At 35.7% G+C, this 14,077-nt stretch overlaps 1 protein-coding gene across 1 annotated transcript; it reads right to left on the reverse strand.

Moving 5' to 3' along the window:
* Positions 1-249: 249 nt before the first annotated feature.
* cUnh1orf210 (chromosome Un C1orf210 homolog) lies at positions 250-4,531 on the reverse strand. The gene is made up of 5 exons (XM_079461355.1): positions 4,387-4,531; positions 3,049-3,166; positions 1,461-1,857; positions 1,181-1,279; positions 250-1,055 (listed from the first exon to the last, which is right to left on the reverse strand). The coding sequence occupies exons 2-5, from the start codon at positions 3,151-3,153 to the stop codon at positions 664-666; spliced, it is 993 nt and encodes a 330-aa protein (XP_079317481.1). The 5' UTR covers positions 3,154-3,166; positions 4,387-4,531; the 3' UTR covers positions 250-663.
* Positions 4,532-14,077: the final 9,546 nt, after the last annotated feature.

The following is a 14,077-nucleotide window of genomic DNA, read 5'->3' on the forward strand; positions in this document are numbered from 1 at the left end:
GTACATTGAATAGTTCACCCAAAATAAAAGGTCTGTCGTTTATTTACTGTCATGTCATTCAAAACCTGTATATGTATATGACACTTTTTTGTGTAACACAACAGAAGATATTTTTAGAAATGTTTTAGTAGCCTACTTTTGTGTCCGTACAGTAGAGTTCCGTGGGGTCCAGTGTTGTTTGGTTACATTCTTCATAATATCTTCTTTTGTGTTTTGTAAGTCATACCGGTTTTGAATGACACGAGGGTGAAAAAACAATAGAATAATTGTTATTTTTGGGTGATTTATCATTTAACAAACATCATTAAGCTTTCTGTAAAGTCACTAAACCTTTAGTTAATCATTTGTTTTAAATATAAGAGCCCCCCCCAAAAAAACTAAGCTACACTTACAAATCATTTAATTTAGTTATAAATAAAACATTTAAGCCAGATGGAATCTAAACAAATGAGCATTGACATTTTTTTCGGTAAAATTATTGTTTGTTGCCGTTTTAATTACTTATAACAGGTGTGCCTGTAGCTTAGCACTGTTTAAGTTTTGGGGCCACTGTATATTTCAATGGCATTTTTTTACCAATATGATCATAATTTGTTTGTTAATGCAAACTTAATTAACATTTAAGTTTGAATTAAGTGTTTAATGACATCATGTGTATTGAGTCTAACCAATAGTGAATTCCATCTCCTCCTCCTCATCATCATCCTCATTAAGTTCTGCTGCTCTTGCAGCTCTGTGACTCTCGCTTGCTTGAATATAGTTATCTTCAATGAACCCATCATCATCCTCTTCAACGTCATCTGTAGACACAGTCGCACGAGTCCCTGGGCCACCATGACTCGAGAAGCCCACCTCAAAGTTTCCAGGGTCACACTGACTTGTCGCATCTGCTTCGCTGAGTCTGGAGTGTCTGTAACTTGCCAGATACTTGTGCACAAGCTTACATTTGGCTGCCAAAGCAATTAAAACAGAGACGGAGATGGCAGACACCAGGATAGCCACAAGGACCTTCCAACTGAATGAGGAGCTCTTTGAACCAGCATCTGTCCCAGTGCCTGAAAAGCATAGTTTTGTCTATTATACAAGACTTGAAATTATAAACTATAATAATATAGTACAATAAACCAAATCAAAATTAATTTACATTAGTTTGTAAATAATTGCATGTTAAAACCCTAACCATTTTGAAGGTCTTTTACAGAAGGATTTGGAGGGGTATTTTGGTTGTTATCCAGTAGTTTACGCAGGAAGATTCCACGGTTAATGTCCTTGGAATATCCTGTATCAGTGAGAAAAACAGGTTACATTAAAGTTACAATGTATTATTTTTTTACAGCTTTTTATAGAGTCCAAACTGGTTTTCTTGTTTTACTTGATTTGCACCAGCTTTTTCTTTCATAAAAAAGAATAGGTTCATAGAAATTGCAATGTAAAAGAGAGACAAGAGACACTTTTCATGCCATTATTGTAGTCATGGTGATCCATGCCCTCTGTTTTCCTCATCTCTTGAGCTGCGGTTAACAGGGGGCCTTGCAACTGATTGTTCCCCAGGAAGAGCATCTGTAAACTGGGGAGTGTAATCAGAGCGCTTGTCTCCACTTCTGTCAGCTCACACCTACTTAGATCCAGTATTTTGAGGGAAGTTGGGAGGCTGAAAATATGGTCTTTAAACAGTAGGGGGAGATAGTTGCCTGATAAATTCAGTGTGATCAGCTGGCTGAAGAGGTTTAACTGCTTGAAGGTGTCAGAATGAGTTAGGTCTAAGACGTTGTCAGAAAGATCCAACTTAGTTACATTCCTCCAGATGTGCTCATGTGGTACTGATGTAAGCCTTTTCTTACTGCAGTCGAATGCAACCTGAACAAAGATTCATATGATTGTGTTATAAAGCAAGCAGACATCCCCTGGAAAAAAAAAATGTTTTTAGTGCCAATGCCATGCAAATGTCAACCTTCACTCTTAAAAATAAAGGTGCTTCAATGCCAGAAGAACCTTTTTTGTCTAAACATTTCCATAAAGAACTTTAACTTTCGAACATGTGACGGAAAAAAGGTTCTTTGGATTATAAAAAGGAACTTAAGAGAGGGTTCTTTAAAGAACCTTTGACTGAATGGTTCTTTGTGGAACCAAAAATGGTTCTTCTATGGCATCGCTGTGAAGAACCTTGTAAGCACCTTTAGTGTTGACATGAAAAAATCTAGTTTTTACAAAAGGTTTTCACCATATGGATCGGTCAAATGTCAGTAAATGAAATGTGAAGTCTCACTTCAAGTTTTTAAGCTTGCATTTTAAAGTATACTATGCCATAGTCGTGTAAATTGTCACATCCATAACAGTTTATATTCTTCATAAATGGCCACAAACTTTATTTTAGTCCTTCATAACACATGAACTTTTCCATATTTGTGTATAGACTGATGTTGTTTCAGTATGTTGGTAAAAATACATTCTCTGAGAATTTAAATGCAGGGTTGAAAGTGCCCAAAACAAGGTAAGTAAGGTTGAGTAATCCTGAAATCACTTGTTTACAATATGATACAATATGTCTATTTATGAAATGAGAATTTCTACATTTATGAACTGGCCTCATTCACAGTCCCTGTGATTTTTGTGACACAACTTACTAATTCACTAAATATTTTAGAATAAAAATTGCATTATTAATTTTACCTTCAGAATGTTTTAATACTGTGTTATGTTTTCTATAAAATAATAATTTTGTTAGTGAGTGTTATATTTTATAATGTTTTTATGTAACACAATGTAATCAAATAAAAAAATGCTTAAACAGCAACACATTGTTTATTGCATGTATTTAGACAAAATCTATTTTTTCTAATTTATTTAAAAAATTGATTTAAAAAGTATAAAGGGCTAATCATTTGTGGTTTTAAGAAAGAAACAAGAGAGTGTATTTTCTCATGAGATAAGCTTGAAACCACTAACAGACGGGGGTAAACCTCTTTCACCAAAAACAGGAAGCAAGGGTCTACAAACAGGATACTCCTGATGTAGCAACACAAAAGAGTGTATGTTGTTTTTACTCACCGTCTCTCTGTCGACAGTACACAGGCCTACAGTCTGGAGTGTGAGGCATGATCCCGAGACCCAAAAACACAGCAGCACACACAGTGTGTGTGCAGCAGACCCCATGTTTCCCCGGTTTCTGCAGGAATCACAATACAGCCGCCATATTACCTTTCCAACCTAAAAGTTCTGCAGGTTGTATGATGTCACTTCGTACTGTTAAATTACCAAAAAATGAACTCACATGGACAAAAAACATCAGCCTTTATAATGTTACTCATACTGAAAAGTGTATATAGGTGTGTGAGATGAGTACAAGGCAAGAATGCTTGCGTATGATTTAAATGCAGAGGCTTGATTCATTTTGTCTCTACCTCCCCAACAATTTTTTATAGTTTGCAAGTAAAAGTTATTGAGTAAAAAAAATAGGAATTTGTTTGTCATATAATACAAAAGACAAAAAGCTGTTTATTTATTCACTGAGTCAGCTAGACCTATTTGGAGCAACAAGACAACATCTGGATCCAAACTCATTCAGATGTCACACATCTCACATATCTTCAGATACTCATTCATTCCCTTACCAGCCTTCTTAATCTCCCTCACAATCACTGTATCTCTTTATTCTATAAATAAAAATCAATATGCTTTCCCAGACCTCACTGCATTGTTGCAAGCACACTGCAGAAAAATATCACAAAAAGGAGTCCTTCAAGTGACCTCAAGATCTAGATTAGACTACAAGCACACCCTTCCCCCATTTACTCCTGTTTAGCACTCAGTTTGTTACTTATTACACTGTCAAGGACTTTGTATTGTTGTTGCTCATTAAAAGGTTATAATGTTTTGGGCCACAACCGCTTGAGTTTACCAGTTACATTTAAAAGTGTACATTTATCCCAGAAATCCCAGAAAATGAGAGAGAAATGAAACCACTTGGCCTTAATATTTATATTTCATAAGTATTAGCACTATTGTATTGAATCAGCATCATTACAGCAATTATTATTATTATTATACAATAGATGTACTCCTACCTTTTAAAATCGTCCTGTGATCAGTTTATTTGTAAGCCTAGCTAGTAAGCTATCAAATTGACTTGGTTTGTATGATAGTCCACCTAACTATTGGCTTGTTGTGGTTGAAAACAGAATGTCAAAAAGTATGAAGGTTCAACAGTTTGATTGTTTGCTCAATAAACGGCAAACTAGCAATGTTGTCCTCATGTTCATGTTAAAAGGATTTGTGCTTTAGAGGGCTTTGTCATGTTGTATATGTTGCAAACTATACACCAAATATCTACATCCATAGTGATAAATGTTATCAGCAGTATATAGTCAAAAAGCAGAGGTGACTTACCGAGAGATTCAGCTTGTCCAGTTTTTAAAAAGAAATCTTTCAAAATAATAGATTTTCTTTCAGACGTCACATTTTTTCATTCCTGTTAGCCTTTTCCGGCATTGAGGAAATAAGAGGTGGGTTGTTCAAAGGTTGTAGAAGGTGTGTCATAAGCCTGTCATTGCAGATAGTTAATTGGTAACTGAATGTCTTTTCTCCTCAATTGACATGAGCTTTTATACTGTCAATACAAACAAATTCTCTTGGTTTTAGAGGCGTTTGAGATGATAAATGTAACGTACCGTGAGGTGTTTACATTTGCGGTAAAGGGGTCTGAATTACATAAACATAATAATTTTATAGTTTTGCCATATGCACATTTGTAACAGCTCTGATTTATATAGATAGACAATTAAATTACTAAGAAAAAATGCATTGTTGTTTTAATATCAATCAATTGGTTATATCATAATGTATTGACTTCAATAGGCTCTATAGCAGTGGTCTCCAACGTGGTGCCCGTGGGCACATGGTATCCCGCATGTACTCTGTGAGGTGGCCGCTAAACACAGGGCTCAACAATAATGCTTAAGACAGTTGACAAATCTGTGACTATACCGATCGGACAAGTGCTACATCATCATGAACGTTTATTATTATCAAGAGTTAAGCTTTAATATATTCAAAAAAAGGTTCCTTGTGGATGCATTTCAGAAACGCTTTAGATTACGGCCCGAAATGTACCGCATAATTAAACAGGATTTACAGCGTGACTACTAAGTAACAGGAATGTACCTCTACAGGACATATCTGTAGATAAAGGGGAACAATATTTAAAGTTAGGGAAATAAAGGGGTAAAAGTAAGGACAATTTTTTAAATATTTATGAGTGAACTGCATAAAAAAAGGGCTCTTGTACTACTTGATTATAGACTCAAAAGATCAGCATTGATTTTTCACATTTTACACATTAAAATTGTTTGTGACCAACAATTCAAAAATCAATCAAATAAAAATGTATCCTTAAGTCAAAACTCTCAAAATTTACAGTTGACAGACAGTCTGTGTGCTTTATTCCTGCTGTTTTGCTTGCACAAAACTAAACACATTATTTAAATAATAATAATAATAATAATGCATTTTGTTTCATGGCGCCTTTCAGAACACCCAAGGTCACCTCAAAAGCAATATACAGGTCACTGCATAAAACAAAACGAACAACAAACCAACAGCATATACATGTACAGTGCAGATAAGTCTCAATAAAACATGTTATAAAAAAGCCTGTATAAAAAGATGTCTTAAGACAAGTTTTAAACGTCAGCAAGCACTGACTATTGCGAACATCAAGAGGAAGAGAGAATTTCCCCCATATTTCATGTTTGCTATAATAATGTGGCATCATCTGCATCTCTTTCATGTGGAGTTCCTCAAGATTCTATTCTTGGACCTGCCCTATTTTCATTATATCTACTTCCATTGGGGTTCATTTTTAGGAATTCAGCATCTCGTTTCATTGTTATGCAGACGATATACAACTCTATCTCACTTAGAAGCGGAAAGAGGCAAATTCTTTAGCACCACTGTTGGTCTGTCTTGAGGAGGTTAGGGACTGGATGGCTTCACATTTTTTAAAGTTCTATGAAGAAAAAAAAGAAGTCATGATATTTATACCTTGCAACACAAGTGACCCCCTTGATGTAGAGATGAGGGTTTAAAAATCATATGTAAAGCCAAATGTTGAAAATCTGGTGTTTTAATGGGCAGTGACTTTAAATTGCATAAACAAATTAATATATTAATTAAATCTATTCAAGAGTCGTTTTTGTCTTTCAATGATTTCGAAAGGGTCATGCATGCTTTTATCTCGACCTTGCTTGACTATTGTAATGGCCTCTATGGAGGTATTTTTCAGGCCTCCCTTAAATGTTTACAGATGGTACAAAATGCTGCTGCTTATCTATTAACAGAGACACGCAAGCAAGAACAGATTACACCTATACTGGCTTTTCTTCATTGGCTTTTTTTTCGTTTTAGAATTTTAAGGTTTTAGTTATAGCTTTTAAGTTGTTAAATGGTCTAGCACCAAGTTACCTTTCTGATTATACGACCGCATAATCCATCAAGAGCACTTAGATCAGCTGACAGTTTACTCTTGGTTGTATAAACAAGGTGGAAAAGCAGGGATCACCGGGCATTTCCTGCCGCATCCCCAAAGCTTTGGAATAGCTTGCCCCTTTACTGTATGGTTTTAAATCTTAAGTCTTAAAACTTATCTTTATACTCTGGCATTCAACTCAGTAGCTGTTTTATGTATTATCATCTGTTATTTTTTGCTGTGTGTAAAATTTGTTTTACTTTGATTACGCTTTGTACAGCACTTTGGTGAAAATTTGTTTTAAAAAAGTGCTCTAGAAATAAACTTTGATTTGATGCATATTATGAAAAATTGCAAATTGTTAACCACTGCATCCCCAGCTTGATGAAAGTAAAATGGTTGCCCAAAATATTAAAAGCACCCTAATTTAGGAACAATAGAAATCAACGGGTGGTCTCCATTATGATTTGAAACATGTGTGTATGCGCGTGTGAAAGGAACACATGAAGTGGCCAGACTAACTGCTGGTTAATGACAAGCAGCAGCGAGTGTGCAAGGAAAGAAGAAGAAAGGAAGGATAATGAGAATGAGAGCACTTTACAGCTGTGGTGGCTTCTCCCCATTTACAGGAAAAAACAACTTGCGCTTCACAACAATGGGCAGTTTTTTCTTAAAGGAGACATGGGTTAACTGGTCAAGGTGTCTGTGTTTGGTTCTTAAAGGGACAGTGAAAATTCTGTCATCATTTACTCACCCTCAAGTTGTATCAAATCTGTAAAAATTTCTTGGTTCTGTTGAACATATTTGGAAGAATGTTAGCAATTTTCACTTCTGAGATATTATTGGCTCCCATAGTAGAACAAAAATATTAAATACAATTTTTAGTTCTGTTGGACACAAAATGGGATATTTTCAATTTGTTAAATACTTTATATTAAATATTTGTATATATATACCTTAAACTACTATTTAAATGATTCTTACTATGATTCCTACAGAACTGAAAATTGCTAACGTTCTTTCAAATATCCTCCTATGTGTTCAACAGAACAAAGAAATTAATACAGGTTTGGAACAACTCGAGGGAGAGACAAGGATGACAGAATTAAACAACCAAACACACGCACGCACGCACACAGACACACACACATTCTATATATTCTGTAACTCAAACACAATTCTAAGCCATACTTCTGAGCTTTTATTAGTAAACATTTCTCACAATAACCACAAATTCTGGGAATGAGACTATATGCTGGACACCAGAGGACATTTTTAAGTATACATTCTGTACCACTGCTAATTTCTGCTTTGTGCAATTTAAAATATCTGTATCAAGCTTAAATTCAAACATTGAATAGATGGCATTCATGTCAATGCCGTTCTTTCAGTAGAATCACGCTCAGAATGGATTTTGGTGTTTCTGCTTCCATTGGGACATCATTTAGAATCACTGTGCAGAAGTGTTCTGTTGGCCATGTACCAACTCTAAATCAAGAAAAAAATCAAACATATTTGCACCCAGGGCAGCAGAGGTGAGCGTCCATCACTCCAGCTTTTTTCTAGCAGGACTCATGGGAACCGGGCTGTGGACTGAGCAAACACTTAGTAGACAGGAGACTAGCAGTACTTCCTGTTTCATGCACGTTTCCCATTCGATTCCTGCCAGTTTCCTGGTGGCATATCAGCTTCAACAGCACTACTTCCTGCCTGAGTCTCCACTGACTGCTGCCACTAATCGCTTGTCCTCCGACACGCTCTCGTGCACATTCTTCTTGATATCAACTTGTTTTGTTGTGTCATCTATGATCGTGTGTCTTGAAGATTCCTAATATTTTATGCTCACTTCCTCAACTCCCCTCCATATATTTATTTATTTATTAATGACTAGTTGCTTGAGGTGCTCTTCACTGCAAATATTTTGTCTGATAGTCGTAAAAATGTCATGTGGGAACAAAAAAATTAACTGGTTTAATTTGAGGTCAAAAGTATTATCTGGCTAAGTGGAATCAATCTGTCAACACATGGAATAATGGTTAACACTAAGGGGCAGTTTCCCGGACAGGGATTCGTCTAAACCTAGACTAGGCCTTAGTTATATAAGGATATTTAAATCGTTTTTTTTAAAACATACTTTACAGAAAAACCTCACTGGTGTGCATCTTAAGATATGTCAGTGTAAATTGTTGTCGATCAAGACACTCTTACATTTAAATTAGTCTGGGACTAGGCTTAAGCCCTGTCTGGGAAAGCACTCCTATGAGTTCTGATAAGGGCTTCTTATACAATATTAACTGATAGTTGCTTAGACAATGTCTTACATGCACAGTAGTAATACTGACTATTAAAATATTGTTACTGTGACACATAAAAGAAACAAATTGTTGAGACGGCATGCCAATTTTTTGGTCTTTTTTGTACAATGATAATGTCATCCAGAGGTCTCTGCAAAAAGGACACATCTTATCCTCCGACTTGTTATGATTAGCACTTCCGCACCTTTGATCTACATCTTTTATATTGTAATTTATGGCACTGTAGGCCTCACTGATTTAGGAAAATGGGTCAGACATGTTTACCCATCAAGCAAAGATGACAAATTTCACAATTTGTATGCTCGCATAGTTTTCAATAGAGGTCATATCCATTTTCTTATGTCAAGTAGTTGTAGACCCTTTTGAATTCTTTTGATCTTTAGCTTGAAGCTCTTACCATGAGAGGTCTCAAGATTATAAATCATGTTATTCATCCAAAGAACTGTGACAAATCTGCAGAAATCACCGCATATTTTTTCTTCATCCTCTGTTCCAAATTAAATCTGTGCCCACTTGTTAAACCCCAAAACGTCCATTTCTATAAACATGGACCTGAAGGGTAGAGCTGCATCTAGATGAACCATTTATCCAAAGCAATTTACAGTGCAATTAAAACCCACATTACATCAGTTTGTGTGTTGGGAATTTGAACCCATGACCTTTTTATCACCATGCTCATTAACCCACCTGCTCATGGGACACATGTTGAGATGCCCTGCTGTGTGCGGAACATGGATTTCCACTGCACTCCTGAGGAAATGAGAGGCTAGACTAATGTTTATTATTTTGAGATCAGGGATCACATATTACCATTGCAAAAGCAGAATGGTTTATGGAGCGAACGGGATGTTGCATTAAGGGTTAAGGGTTTGTGCAATAGTTTAAATCAGAGCTTCTGCTATTGAGGGGTCATTTGATAGTATGCAGTGTTATATATTATAAATACTTTCAGAACATGATTAGCACATTTGAAAAAAGGCTTTTACATTCTAGTATACTTTATCACTATTACCGATCGTAAATTTATAAATTGTGGTATGCTTTATTTAGACAGGAGCCTGGGACAACATCCTGTTTAGGTAGAGCACCGGTCTTCAGATATATCTTTGTGGGTGGCAGATGGAACTTGGCTATATTCCATCAAACACTCTTACAAATAAGGTGCTTCAAAAGGTTCTTTCGATGCCATAGAAGAACCTTTTGGTTCCATAAAGAACCTTTAACATCTAAAGAACTTTCTGTTTTAAAAATGGTTCTTTGTGGTGAAAAAAATTGTTTTTCCGATTATAAAAAGTAAGAAAGAGATAGTTCTTTAAAGAACCTTTGACTGAATTGTTTGGAACCAAAAATGGTTCTTCTATGGCATCGCTGTGAAGGTATTTTTACAGTAAAAGGATACGATGACTTTTCGAAAAAAACTGAACTAAGAGTGTGAGAATAGGCAAAGTGAAGACGTCCGTGAATACAGATGACAAAAGCAAAGGAGCAGAAGTGCCCTTTCACCTCCTTTCCCTTTCCTTTATCCTTTGTATACTCTCCATCTCTCAAGACATTCGCTCAGATTTTGCCCAGATTTTCAGTATGGACTTGTTGCAGAAAGTCTGCGCTAGTCTGCAGATTTTATCGCATAGTGTGTCTGATTTTCAGTATGGACTTGTTGCAGAAAGTCTGCGCTAGTCTGCAGATTTTATCGCATAGTGTGTCTACTTTTTAAAAATCTATTCATAGAAATTGGAAATTTAATAGATGTTGTACATTGCAGCACACTGCAGTGGTATAAAGAAGTGGTGTTCTACCGTATTTGAATGTTATAACGACATGTCAACTTATGAATGTATCATTTCAAATACTACAGAACAGCACTTCTATACCACTGTGATGTGCAAAAAAGACAATAAACTGTGTGAGTAAAAGATAACATAATAAATGCTAAATAAATGTAATACATATACAAATCAAATTTGTACACGTGTAACAGTATATACATATGTCTATATAGTATATTTCACATCTCCGTCATTTTGCATCTGGCTGACTAAAAAGTGCAACAACTTTTTTCCTCAACCACTATGTTTATTATTCCACATATACATGAACAGACAACAGAACCAGATGCATGGAAATATAGCATAATTGTTCCATCTGCCTGATGGAAAATGTATAGTTAGTCTGGCCCACTCAGGTTTTCAAAACCATTTCCATCCGTGGAAAGGGATGCTAGAGTTATGGTTGATTTGGGATTTTATGCCTCCCTATCAAAAGTGGATTTCCGGCAAAGTATAGTGGAGCACCTATATCTGCAAGGGTCCCAGCTTGAGCTTCCTCAACATGGCTGCAGGCCCATGAGACCAGCACCGTATCGCCAACTTACATTCTCACACATTCACGTTCAATCCAGCTGCGCTCAAAGAGTGAGACATGCGTGTGGAGGCCTGCCAGCTCCCATCACAATGGGTGGAAATGGGAATTTAATACAAACTTTCTCACATAGCCACAAAGCATCTGAAGCCCCTCCTCATTCAATAACACTCAAAGTTTAATTTATGATTGATTTAATGATACCTATTTGTGAGATTAATAAAAAATGTAAAGCTACATTACAATATTTACAATATTTTTATATATAATATTTCCTATTTTTAATTCTACTGCCTTAACTTTCTTAAAGGGATAGTTCACCCAAAAATGAAAATTCTTTCATCATTTACTCACCCTCTTGTGATTTCAAACCTGTATCACTTTCTTTATTCAACAGAACCAAACAACGGCTGCACCCATTGACTTGCTTTGGTTTTGTGTCAATAGAACTGGGTAGCAGTGTTGTTCATAAAGTTTTTCCAACATTGTGACATTATTCCAGTTTGTCTCATGCTAGTTTATTTTCCTTTTTCTAAAAAGATTACATTTTTATTTTGTTCTGTTATTAGGTAACTCGAGTATAACCAGCATTGTTATTACCAATTTACTATCAAATATTTAATATACTGTATACATTAGGATACAAAAACATTCTGAAAAACAATCAACTTATGCGGCAAAATATTTCTTAAATATCAACTGTTCATTGTCCTCAGAATATGAAATGTTACTATTACGTTTTGTCACTGTATCTTGCATATTAAAATATGTGTATTTGATTTATCTGTAAAAACAAATATCTATAACATGTATTTTGGCCGCCAGCATGCACATTGTCTCCTGACCTCTCTCAGGAAAACCACACTGGACAAAGTCTTTGTCCATCTGCAAGAAAAAATAATCTGCCTTCATCTCTACTTTCATAATAAAGAGGATGAATAGCAATTTCTGCCGAACTACAAAAGGTGGCCAAGACAATAGACGGCAGTCCGGGGGAGTGTGGTGGCTAAATCTAGTCCTTGTTAGTACCTTGTTCTTCTAAATACTTCGCTCCACCCTGGCTCCATGCATCCAGAGGACATGTTGACACAGTGTGCACACTTTCCAGTGCAGCTTCCTCTCCAAACACTTTTTGCTCTTTATCAGGCAATTTGTATACACATTTACACATGCGCTCTCACACAAAAACTCACATTTACACAAAAGGCTCTCAAAGAACAATACAATCACACATACAGTGTTAATATGACAACATTAGGATACAGAAAAACAATGTAAGTGTTGAATAATAATCGTTGAATGTCCTCAGAATATGAAATGTTACAATAACGTTTTGCTAATGCATCTTGCATTTTAAAAATGAATTTGATCTGTTTTGAGCAATGGTGACCTGCTATTTGTGGCTAAGGAGTGCAGAGTTCACTGATATTACCAGAGATGACCACGCAAACAAAAGCAAGAAGACCTTCACCTCAGACAGCACTTCTAAAAACATTAACATGTCACATACAGCTGTTGTCTAAATCAGCATTTGCGAATCTACAAATCTTTGTGTGCAAAGTTTTTATCTGTGCTTTGGACTTATAGTGAAAACAGGAAAGTCCGAACAATGCCATTCTGAGTCAGCTTTGATTGTTTGAGGTTATCAGGAAACAGGCAGAAAACATACTTTAAAAAAACCCATCCATCTTCAAATTAATAAAGTGTGCTAAGTCGGTGTAAATGGGTATGTGGACGTGTGACGGAGGAGTTCCCCGCAATTAAACTAGACATGACTGAACATTTAGACACAACATACAGTCGGAGATTGTTTCTTGCTTCCTGAATATAAATAGGGTTTATTGATAATATAGCAAAAATATTCATAATATGATCATAATCATAACGTAATCAATGTTCTTTATGATTTGGTTTTGAGTGATGGTATCTAAATTCAAATTCATGGGCTGTCCAAAACATCTGTCAGGAAACATCAGATTTTGTGACTTTGCTATGAGTTCATCCACGTGCCTTTCTTATATCAATCAACAATAAACTTCTTAGCATGCTGATGTGAAACTGTATTTTGAGGATACTCCCCCTCATAATTGCATATTCTCAAAAGTCAATTAAATGTCATAGCCTATATAATGTAAGTATTCATAGCAGCGGGCAAAAATGAAGAGACTATTCCATATTTTAATTTCATCAGCATTTCTGGATGTATTGTGGCCATTCCAGCAGTGTCTGTTGAATTTCCAACCTGCAACACATTTCAAGTAAATCAAACCTCAGGAGTGACATAAAGTCATCCAACAGCAATGTTAAAGACTGATATTCTGTTATTTTGACCTGTTTCTAGTTTCATCAATGAATGAAAAAAATGTCAAATTGAAACAAGCAAGAAACACTTAAAATCCAGTTAAACGTGCACTAAATAAAGTCAAAAAAATGCCAATGACTTGACAAGAATTCTCGAAAGTAGCAAAAATCTATGTACTAAAATTTAAACTAGACCAAAATGGTAGATATCCTTATCAACATGCTTATTTATTTCAATCATAATTTGGTTTAATCGTGGAGACAATGTGCTGTTTGGCAATGTAGACCTATGCTTAATGCATTACAACTCATAATGCAGTATCTAATAAAGTTTGGCTTGTCAGCATCTTGCTTAGGAATGTTCATGGAATTGCAAAACAAGATTCAGTGAAGAATCAACACAGAAAAAAATGTTGTTTCAACCGGTTGGGTATAATATGGACAAACATAGTCGTTTGTTCTTTTAAATAACCCATGCTGGGCATAACCTTGAACTGACTTCTCTTTTCTGTTCCAAATAAGTGAAATTATGTGAAAATAACAGCCTACTTTACGACCACGAGTTTGATCCTTCTCACTCCCTCTTACACTCTCTCTCTCCATCTCCAACGCCTCTTCCTTCCTTTCCCACCCAAAGAAT

Source organism: Barbatula barbatula, assembly GCF_947034865.1.
Source record: "Barbatula barbatula genome assembly, chromosome: 7".
In the NCBI taxonomy this organism is placed as follows: domain Eukaryota; kingdom Metazoa; phylum Chordata; class Actinopteri; order Cypriniformes; family Nemacheilidae; genus Barbatula; species Barbatula barbatula.

Bases quoted from the DNA above. Each gene is read 5' to 3' on its own strand.
- cUnh1orf210 (XM_079461355.1), bottom strand. From the start codon at position 3,153: ATGGGGTCTGCTGCACACACACTGTGTGTGCTGCTGTGTTTTTGGGTC. The intron at 1,280-1,460 runs GCATGAAAAGTG...TCACTGATACAG, and splicing joins TCACCATGACTACAATAATG to GATATTCCAAGGACATTAAC. The intron at 1,056-1,180 runs GTTAGGGTTTTA...TATGCTTTTCAG, and splicing joins TGTAAAAGACCTTCAAAATG to GCACTGGGACAGATGCTGGT.